The 10,500-nt window shown below is 52.9% G+C and overlaps 1 protein-coding gene across 1 annotated transcript in view; it reads left to right on the top strand.

The window, feature by feature from the left end:
* Window positions 1–4: 4 nt before the first annotated feature.
* The window catches only part of ATOH8 (atonal bHLH transcription factor 8), a gene marked incomplete at its 5' end in the record, with an annotated part of 22,885 nt that continues 12,389 nt past the window's right edge, over window positions 5–10,500 (top strand). Inside the window, one exon of the mRNA XM_057379124.1 lies at window positions 5–169. Coding sequence (XP_057235107.1) covers window positions 5–169 — 165 coding nt within the window. The remainder of the gene's footprint in view (window positions 170–10,500) is intronic.

The following is a 10,500-nucleotide window of genomic DNA, read 5'->3' as shown; positions in this document are numbered from 1 at the left end:
CGCCCCGCCGCCGCCGCCCGCCGCTTCCCCGCGCCCGCGGCCGGGCGAGGCGTCCGGCGTCTCGCCGGAGATCAAAGCGCTGCAGCAGACGCGGCGGCTGCTGGCCAACGCCCGGGAGAGGACCCGCGTCCACACCATCAGCGCCGCCTTCGAGGCGCTGCGCAAGCAGGTACCTGCCGCCGTCCGGGCACCGCCGGCCCCTCCGCACGCCCGCGGGGGGCACCGGGCAGCGCTTGGCCGGCACGGCCCCTGCTCCGCCCGTCGAGGGGCTGGAGGGGACGGGGGAGCGCCCGCGCTGCCCCGCACACGGGGCCAGGGGAGGTGAAGGGCAGGAGCCGAGCGGCCGCCTGACAGGAGGGGAAGTCGGTTCAAAATGCCTGGAAGTACCAACCCTAGAACTGTGCTAACACTCAAGATAAATAAATAAGGGCTTTTAATTTGTTTGCAGTTAGAAAGTTTTGATTTTTTTTTTTTCTCCCGGAGGGAGAGTGGTGTGGAGGGCGAAAAATAAAACAAACCGGAGAGATCCCTCCGAGTGAGGACAGAGTGTGTAGAGTGGCGCTTGGTCAAGCTGGGAGCTGGGGTGATGCTCCTTCCTGTGCTAAGAGCACGTGTACTTGCCAGCTGTCCAGCCGCGGTGAGCTGCCCCAAAGGGATTAACGGGAATTTGGGCAGCACCGTGCTCCTCTTGACTTTGGTGCAGGGTGCCTAATTCCTCAGGGCTCTTGGGGCTCTTGCAGCAGCCTCTGAAACTTTYTATGTGCCCTGTCTGCTAGGGGTAGCCCAGTTGTGGTCCTCTGCCAGTTAGTTTCCCGTGATTTTTACTGTAGTRTGTGTTTGAAGTGTGTCTGGTGCTGCGCTTTCTTCTTAAGAGGGCTTGAAAATCCTCATGGTCGTCTGTGAAGGACAATAGACATGYTCACACCGTCAGGGTGGAGCTATTGAAAGGTAAATTAAAGGTTTAGGTCRAAATCCTTCCATCAGCTCCCCAGGATGAGGAGAGATACAGAGAAGCCGCTCTCCTCTGCACAAGGATAAATGAGTGYCCTGGCTCCTGTGCTCAGCCCTCTCTGCGTGTAGGCACCGTGTAACAGCTCACTGATAGACAAAGATGTGCTGTCACATTGTGCAAGCCCAGCTGTGCTGGCTTTTCTGCCTTTCTGTTAAGTGCTGATGGGATTATTCCAGGTGTGCAGGAAGGAGGAGMTGCACAGGGCTCAGAGGGCTGTGAGCTGCAGATGAGTCTGATTGTGAGAAGTGCTGTCAACTCTCCCTGGATGGTCCCTGCAGCCTGGTGGGAGCAGCATGCTCTGCTTTCAGGGGAGCTCACACAGGCWGGCTTTTCCCTGTCATCTTATGGACATTATTAATCTGAGCCATTCCCCAAGTGTCGCTTTAGGACTTGATCCTCTCCTGATTACATGAAAGCTGCTTCTTCCTATCTTCAGCATGAAGATAGGGCTTCAACCCTTCAGCCCTTGAAGAAGGGCTGCAACCCTTCTCAATGTCTGCCGTGTCCTGTGTAGCTGCACCCCAACAGTTAATCCTTTCCCATCATCTACTTCTGCAAACAGATTTCCAGYCCTAACCTCAGGGGCTGAGACCAGGGCTGTGTATCAGGAGAGAATCGCTGGTGAGCATCTAAACTGGAGCATTTTTGATCACCGTGCAGTGGTGGGATCTGACTGCTCCCGTTAMAATCCTGATAATCCAGGGCGTGCTGGGTGCTGTCCCCCGGTGCTGAGAGGCCRCCCCTGTAGATGCAAACTCCAGACTTGATAAATTTTTTTTCTGTAAGCTGCTTCCATATTTCAGTTGTTTGGTGACTGTGTGTAACACGCTTGGAAGTGTCAGTCTAATTCTCCATGGACAGACATCTACACCACCAAAACCGCAAGGGGAAGTAGCACTGATTTCCCAAATCACTGGCAATCTTGTTCTAGGCTGAGCCTCAAGCAGAAGTCAGGCAGGCAACAAATTAAAGCCGCACTCTTTTGGGAAATGGGCAACTCTTGAAAAGCCTCAGATTCCTGGCCTTGGCCCTGTCTCTATAAATCACTTCAGCCGTGGGCTCAGCTGGGAGCCCAAAGAGCCTGGAGAACAAGTTGCTGTCCTCTCTTGCCATGAAAGCCGGTCCCCAGGGTCAGCACTGGAGCACACTGGCAGAGCTGTGTTCGCTCTGCAGAGAGAAAGAAATCATTCYCTGCGAAATGTTTGCCGCGAGGTTTTCCTAGCGATTTGCTGAGGGGTGGGCTGGCTGTCCCGACCATCATTGGATGACATTTGCATTCATTTCTTGTTGGGCTGCCAGCGGCGTGCCTGGTGCCGTGCGTGACATCAGGTGACAGTCAGCTTCATTGCACAGCCTTGTCACTCACGTCATTCGCAGCGGTGRCGGCCGAGGGGTTTCTGAGGAGCAGCTCGGATCAGAAGGTGTTTCTTTCTGCCTTGGCCAGCGGGGCCAGCAGGGCTGTGGAGATGCACTGCTAGAGGGACATGCAGTATGGAGGTTTTCTCTTGGCCCAGGTCAGTGCCATCCTCCCACATCCCAGAGCGTACCAAGGGCCTTCAGCCCCGTGTGTGCCGTCTGCTGCAGGCCCCCGTTTGCTTCTTGTTCCTTGGTKAGCCCTCCGTCCCCTCCTTGTCATCACATATCAGGCTCTTAAGCAGCTGGGAGRCTTTTCCTGAGGCACTGAAACTGATCCGTCCCCGCAGACAGGCGGGCGAGGAGCAGGGATTGCGGCGTGCTCAAACACAGCCGCCCCTGGCCCCGGCTCCTTTGGGAAGGGGTCAGGTGCTCAATTTGGAGCTGCTGGAAGCAGGAGCCTTGCTCAGTCACTGGTACCCAACACCCAGGCAGGTGTCATCCCTATCCTCACCCTGTTTGGATGCATGAGAGTGGGGATATTCATCCTCACTGGCACACAGGAGATCAAACCCCACTGCTTGCAGGATCAGACCCTCCATGGCCACACTGCAGGGGTCCATCCATGCCTGCTGAGGAGGAGGAGGAGGAGGAGGCGGAGGAGGAGGAGGAAGGGGATGTCACCCTCTCTGCAGGACACTCTCCCTGTCCCAGCAGCCCACCCGAGGGCAGGAGACTGGCACGCAGCACGCTGGACAGATGGGCTCACGGCGGCGTCCCCGCGCTCCACAGCTGTGTACATATGGCACACGTGTTTTGGCTTGTGTCGACTGACTCTCCAGATGGCAGGAAGGGGTGTGGGTTCTTTTTTTTTCTCCCTGTTCTTGGTGGAGGAAAATCCAAACGCAGTTGTTTCACACGAGGAGAGGCTACCCCAGCAGTGTCCCTGAGGACTGAGCTGTCCCTGCCTTGCCTCAGAGGCCAGAGCCCCTTCAGAGGTGAGAGGTAGGCAGGCAGGTGCCAGCTCTGGGAAGTTCCCAGCTGTTGGGAGAGACGTGTCATTGCCAACGTGTTCACCCCTTGATGTCACAGCCACCAGAAGGATTTGTCTCCCTCTCTCTGTATTGAGCTGCTGCCGTTACCATACGGCCATGGCACTGAAGTGGGGTCAAGAGCAGATGCTCCTGAGATACAGCTCCTTCCCCCTGGTCTTGGTATTTGTCATCTTCAGCTGTTAATTCTGGGAGATATTTCTCCCCCTTGTCCCCCAAGCATCATTTGTCCAAGTGATCCTTCCACTGACAGCAGGGAGGCAAACAGTTGAGTTCTCATTGGAAAGCACTGACYGGCTCTGAAACACTTTGAGGTGGGCAGACACTCCTGCTGTGCTTGGCTGTCCATCTGCTGCTGCCTTTCTGGGCTCCTTCGAGGGGACTGCTGCTGTCCCTATGTGTGGGCAGCTCCTGTCTGGTGTCCTGCCCCAAAGGTCCTGGCAGGTGTTGCTCAGTGGGTCCTCACACTGCCCCAGCTGCTGCAGGACTCTCCGCTTGGGACTCGGTGCATGGTCACTCCCATCATTTTCCTCTCCCTGCTACTATGGGTGTTCAGTGAACCCAAACATCTCTGATGCAGAGACATAGAGYTCACAAGGACCTGGGGTCATCTTCTCCTCCGTGTGCTGGTGGATGTTCAAATTCACCAAGCAGTGCAACCGTCTGGAGGAGACAAGATGTGACAACACTGCCAACTTCAAAGCAACTGCTCTCCATGCAACGCAGTTTTGGCTCTTTTTTTTGTCTGCAAATTCCTATTGGCAGCAAGAGTCTCATCCTCCAGCAAATCCCAGCTGTGAAGCTAAACCATCACAACCTTTATTACAGCGTAGGCTTAGACACCAGGCTTTCTGCTGGAGGCTTTGGCCAGAAGGAGACAGTTCTCTTCACCATGAGACTGCATGGACAGCCATAATAACCAGCTCCCACCAGCACGTTGCACTCCCAGGAGCTGGGATCGAGCTCCTCAGCTGTGCTGACAGACCCTAAGGTGGCAGCAAACTCTTCCCTCGATGGATGGAGACAACCACAGCAGCYTTCCTGATCTGGAGACTGCCTGGACTTGCACATCTGGTTTCTCTCTGGAGCACTGCTGTCCAGCTCCTCCTGAAGAAAGTCATGCATCGAGCCACAGTGAGCTGGAGTCTGTGCTGGGAGCAAATGTGTCCACAGACATTTATCTTCCCTTCAAGTGTATTGGTGTTTTTCTAAATCTTTTCACCACTGCATTACCAGGACGTTGTCTGCCTCAGCAGCTGACAGCCTCACTCTCTGCACTCATGTGGGTTCTGGAGATGCTTTAGGGTTTTATAGGGCTTTTTAGCTGCTGGAATGGAGGTTTTCCCCCCACACTAGCATCCTTTCACTTTTTGCTGCCGGCGTGCACGTGGCTGCTGTGGCTTGTTGTTAAATCAGCRCAGAAAAGGCCCTGCTCGCTCCCGTTGGGAGTGTGGTGGGACATTGGGAGCAGAAAGCCTCAAGGCTACAGGAGGAGGTTTTGTGGCTGTGGGGGCAAACTGAAAGGGTTTGAAGGGGCAAGCCAGGCAGTAAATGGGGGCAGGACCTGTGGCTCGAGCAGTGCTTTAGCCACAGCTGTGGGTGGATACGTCATTCTGTGCTGTCCCTCTTTATGTGTCAGCCCAAGGGTGGCTGTGGTTTGTCACCTCTGCAGGCGGGACCCTGCATGTGACCAGTGTGGCTGACGTGTCCTTTCTGTGYGGTGGGGAGGCTGAGAGCTGTCCTCGGTCACCTGCTGACATCTCCCAGCCCTGTTCCTGTGATTCATCCCTCTGCAGTCCCACCAGCAGCAAACCCTAAGATGCCTTAAAACAAACCACCCATCGAGCTCTCTGGGGATGAAGGCTGTTGGAGAGATTCTGCTGGACTTCAGGAGAGCAGGAGCATCTCCCAGATGCAGTGCCACCGCTGTTGTCACTGCACAGCACAGYGTTAACCGGAGCATCTCCATGGCTGCTGCCAGTCCCCAGTGACACTGTGGATATTTAGAGCCCAGAGCAGGGCGGCCCTGTGGTTTAACAGCTAAAGAAGATGACAAAATACTGSCCTGAAGCGACACAGGAGGAAAGAAAATAAGGGAGAAGCCAGACAAAAGGACAAAAATCCTGAAAACAATGACTGTGTGTCACCAAGAACAGGGCTTTTTTGCTCCCTTGGCTGCTGTCTAGCTGATTTTATCCTTTGCTCCTGTCGGGTGGTATTTGCTCTGCCTGCTGCAGCCACCCCGAGTTAACCTCTGTGTTTTCTTATGGCTCCYGCTGAAATTGGAGAAAAGAGTCTGCTTTTCTCCATCAAGCTTTGACTCCAGCCTCCGCTCCTTGCCTTAATCCACTGTCACATTCCTCTCTGGGCTGCAGTGGGGACGTGGGACACTTTGGCAGTGCCTTGCAGCAGAGCTCCCCAGGCTCTTTGTTCCTGATCTACATCCAATTTGGTCTATASCACATATATTCCATTTGATACATCCCATCCTGGTCCTGGCTTGCACTGTCCCCAGTGCCATGCAGGGGTGCAGCAGAACCACAATATTGTGCTGTGGGAGGATTTGTGCTCCTTGCAGCTGCCACAGGCTCGTGGCAGCTCCTGGGGCTCAGCAGGGGCAGCAAGAGAGGGAAAACTTTGTGTTGTCCAGCCTGGTGACTGAAGAGTTGCCAAGGCCAAGCTGGGGCTGGGGTAATGCCATTATCTCCATTGGAGCTTCTCTCCTATTCGCCAGGGGAACTGGATCCATGAGACATCAGAGATGGCGATGGCCACTGCTAAACTGCCACCCAAAGCAGTGTTTTATAGTGCTGGAAGGTAACCCCTCTCAGAGGACAATTTCTGTGCCCAGTCYGAAACCCTGGGATTTCACCTCTGATAACCCCAGTAATGTTCTGTGTAGTTATTATTTTGGGAAGTGGTTCAAGGAGCCAGCAGTTAGGGAAGAGTTTTGCTGCAGCCCAGCAATGTGATATTTCTCAGGCGTGGTACTGAGGGGAGCATGCTGTGCACCCCGAGGATGTGCAGAAGGCTTTGGGGCTGCAGAATGTCTGCGGGAGGACTGTCCAAAACGGAGCCAGGCCTGGGGCAGCAGCAACCAGACTGCCATTTGGAAGAGATTGCCGGGCTGAACTCACCCAGCACCACACCTAGGTTTTGTTTGGAGGAAGCCAATTCATTCGCTCCAAGGAGTGAACTCATGTTTCTGCAATGTGAGCGACGGGGGAGCCAGGAGCTGGGAGGAACCGGGAGCTGGGTTATTGGACAGCGTGGACCCACCCAAGAGGCAAAGGCACCTCGCTCAGGACTGGTGCTCCTGCCTGAGCCCTGCTGCTTTTGTTCTCGTTGGCATCTTTCAGCTGGGTTTGGGCTCAGGCTGGGCACTCTGCTCCCTGCRGTGAGGCAGGGGCGAGGTTTTCTTTCAAACTGCTGGGATTGCTTTGCTGGCATGTGACTGCCACTTCCCCACCACTGCAGAGAAAAAAAATCCTCCCAGACTCGTGGTGTGGAATCACTGCCCATCACTGCCTGGAATAGAGCTCTGTGGAGCATCTGTGACACCCACAGATGGTTCAAGAAGATGATTCTTCCCCTCTGCTCTGCTMTGCTGAGACCCCACCTGCAGTGCTGCTTCCATCTCTSGGCTCCKCAGCAYAGCAAAGACAYRGACCTGTTGGAACAAATCCAAAGGAGCCACCAGATTGATCAGGGGATGGCTGAGAGGTTTGTTCAAACTGAGAAAGAGAAGGTTCTGAGAGGCTTTTTCAGCCCCTTCACTCCTTCCCTTTAAAGGGGGACTATAAGAAAATTGGTGACAACTGTTTAGTAGACCCTGTTGCCACAGGACAAGATGTAATGGTTTTAAACTTAAAAGAGGGTAGATTTATGCTAGATATAAGGAAGAAGGTTTTTACAATGAGGCTTGTAAAACACTGGCCCAGGTTGCCCAGGGAAGAGATATATATCCCACCCCCAGAAACCTTCAAGGTCAGGCTAGACAGGTCTCTGAGCAACCTGATCTAGTTAAAGATGTCCCTGCACACTGCAGGGGGTTGGACTAGATGACCTTTAAAGGTCCTTTTCAACTCAAACTGTTCTGTGACTCTGTGGGGCCCTTCTCTGAACGCCTGAGAACCATGCCATATATCCACACAGCAGGATCTGGCCTGGCTGGGCTCAAACCCACACYGTGCTGCCCCAAAGGTCCAGGTCARTGTGGGGAGCACAGAGGAGCCACAGGTGGAAGCTGTTGGTGCTGTGCTGGGGCAGCAGGAGGGGTATTTGGGAAGTGATCTGAAGGGATCTGTCAGGATTGTGAAAGAATGTCCCAGGAATGCTGCAGGGTTTTCCTTCATACAGCTGTATCAGTCATCATTGTCCCACCTGGAGTGTTAGAATGATCAGGATCTGTAGTTTTGAGAACAAGGTAGGGAAGCCAAGTCACCTTGCTGGTGAATGTGAACACATCAAACAGGTCATCAAATGAGTCCTGCGAGAAGCAGGACCCGAATGCGTTCACTTTACCCCCAGAACTGAGTGGAAAGAAAAAGGCTGGYTCCAAACCCTTCCCAAAAACAGTTACACATCTTGAAACAGGCAATGATCTCCTGGGCAAGGCCTTCAGCTTGTTAAAGGTCATACTCACAAAATCACGGAATGGTTTGGTTTGGAAGGGACCATAAAGATCATCTCGTTCCAAYCCCACTGCCTGGGCTGGGACACCTTCCACTAGCCCAGGTTAGTCAAAGTCCCATCCAGCTTGAGGCATCCACACATTCCCAGTAGCTCTACAGATGCCAGCCCTGGAGATAATTTGAGATCATGAAAGAGGGACTTTCCCTGTGTCAGGGCTGACAAGCAAGGGACACTGTCAATTCCTCTGCTCCACCCTGCCACTGTTCCCCCAAGGTGTCTTAACCCCAGGAAATGTCTGACTCACCCTGGGTTAGAAAGGGATGTACAAAAGCCAGAACTATTAAGTACTGGACGTTTATATGAACCTCTGGAAATATTTTTGGCAGGAGGTACAGCACAAACAATGAGACAGCGCCGCTGGGCTGCGTGYTGGGATGCAGGGAAGAGGCAGCCAAATGTTTTCCTGGGGGAGAGGGGCAAGGGGGGCCTGATATGTTTTAACTCCCAGCATAAAAATAAACCAGATGAATTAGCAGACAGGTAGATTCAGCAGCTTATTATGGCTTGTTGAGCTGACTGTGGAGGGCTTGGCTTATGCTGCATCACAAACACGGGTGTTTTTCTGCCTCAGAGCTGTCCTTCTTCCCTGYTGTGCCCAGGGGACCCAATTCTGCCCTGTGTGACCTTCGTGTGGAGGGGATCTGTGCACGTCTGTGCTGCTAAATCACATTTTGAGCACAATAACAGAGAGGTCTGGACCCCCAGCACTCAACAACCTTCTTTATCCCAGCCTTTTCATGCAGTCTTGGTTTTACAGATGTTATCTGTACAGGTCCAGAGGGTGTTTATGGAAATGCTGTCTTATTGATAAAGATGCTTAATGCTCCCAAAGCCCATGGGATGCTCCTGGTTGCTCCCTGCAGAGCCAGGAAGGGTGGCAGCTGTACCCTCTCACCCATCTCTGGTCGCTCCCCATCCTCATCCTGCAGCCTCCTCTCCTGTGCCRTGTCAGAACCAGCTCCCACCGTGTCTGGTGGGTGACAGTGACACTCTGGGGAGCTGCAGCAGATCCCAGAGCCCTCCTCGAGCAGGCTGGCTGTGGGTCAAGTGCACACCAGGATTCCCACAGACTTCAAAGGGAGCACCTCTGGTCTTTCATGGGCGCTGCCTCTGAATCTCAGACGTCAAGGATAGAAAAGACCAGTTGTGTCACATCCCGTCCTGTCTTCCTGCCGAAGAAGGGCTCTTCTGCACAGGAATATGTCCCAGGAGCGTTCATTTTGCCTTGCTTCAACTCCTGCCAGCCTGGGGATTGCTGATAAGACCCCTGAGACTCTGCAGGGCCCTTTGCAGACACAACTTACAAAAATCCTCTGGCTGGAGCTCTGGTTCCTGCTGGTCCCAGCTCTCTCTGTGCTGGTCTCCCAAAGCCGAGGATGGTGCCAGTGTCCTTGCTTTTGTAGCAGACAGCTGCATTCCTTAGGATCAGTGTGAAATTTCAGTTGCAGTTCCTTCCTAATTCCTTTTAATCGTTGCAAATATTGCAGGCAAGGTGGTGAGCTGTGCTGCTGCTCAGCAGGTCAGATAAGGGAAATATTTTCATTAACTGCACAGGAACTTGAGCCTGGTTCCCCCTGGCTCTGGATGGACCTGCTCAGCTCACACTAAAGCACTGAAGTCTGTTTAGTTCAGGCAAGAGGAGAAAGAAGGTGACAGAAGGAAAGAGTTTGGTCTTTGCCAGGAGTGTGACAGATACCTGCTCACATCAGTGCCTGCCAAAGATCTGTGTGGTGGGGACTTGATGGGAGTTGCAGGGCCACACCAGCTTTGGGTGTTTTTCCCATCTCTAAAACACTCTCTCAAACTGTTTTAAGTTGGATTTCATAGATTTCTTGGCATACAGGTGTGTCATTGACACCCTTTATTCCTAATTGTGCAAATCTGTCCCCTCTATCCTGTTTATGCTAAAGAAGAGATAACACCMAAGTTACACACACACACTTGGGGAAGTTTTGACGCTGGATCTGAACTAAGTGGCTCATTCCTCTCTTAATTTCCCATGTTTAATTCAAAAGGAAACATTAAAATGGCAGGAGCTGAGCCAAGACAGGGAGGGTTCCTCTGCAATAGTTTTTCTAACACTGTTACCATGGAAAAAAAACTCTTATCTTTTAATGTTGGTGCCCYGCACCCCTCAGGGCCATATCTGAGCTGCTCAAGGTGAACCTCTTCCCATGGATATGGGGAACAACTCCAGTTTGGGCTCTGCTGCAGTAGTGTGGGAAAACTCTTGTGTAATCCCAGTTGAGGGTTTTGTCAGCTGTGTTAGCGCTGAGATCTTCCTTGCCATTTGTAGCAAACATGTCCTACAAAACAGTTTGGGGTTTGTTTTGTTTCTTTTTATTTCTTTTTTTTTTTGGATCTTTTTTTGTAAGCTGCGCTCCCCGT

This window comes from Malurus melanocephalus, unplaced genomic scaffold (assembly GCF_030028575.1).
Source record: "Malurus melanocephalus ecotype Western Australia unplaced genomic scaffold, MMel_1.1 scaffold_389, whole genome shotgun sequence".
Taxonomy (NCBI): Eukaryota; Metazoa; Chordata; class Aves; order Passeriformes; family Maluridae; genus Malurus; species Malurus melanocephalus.
Note: the sequence above shows the minus strand (reverse complement) of the source record. Positions and strands in the feature narration are given on the sequence as shown.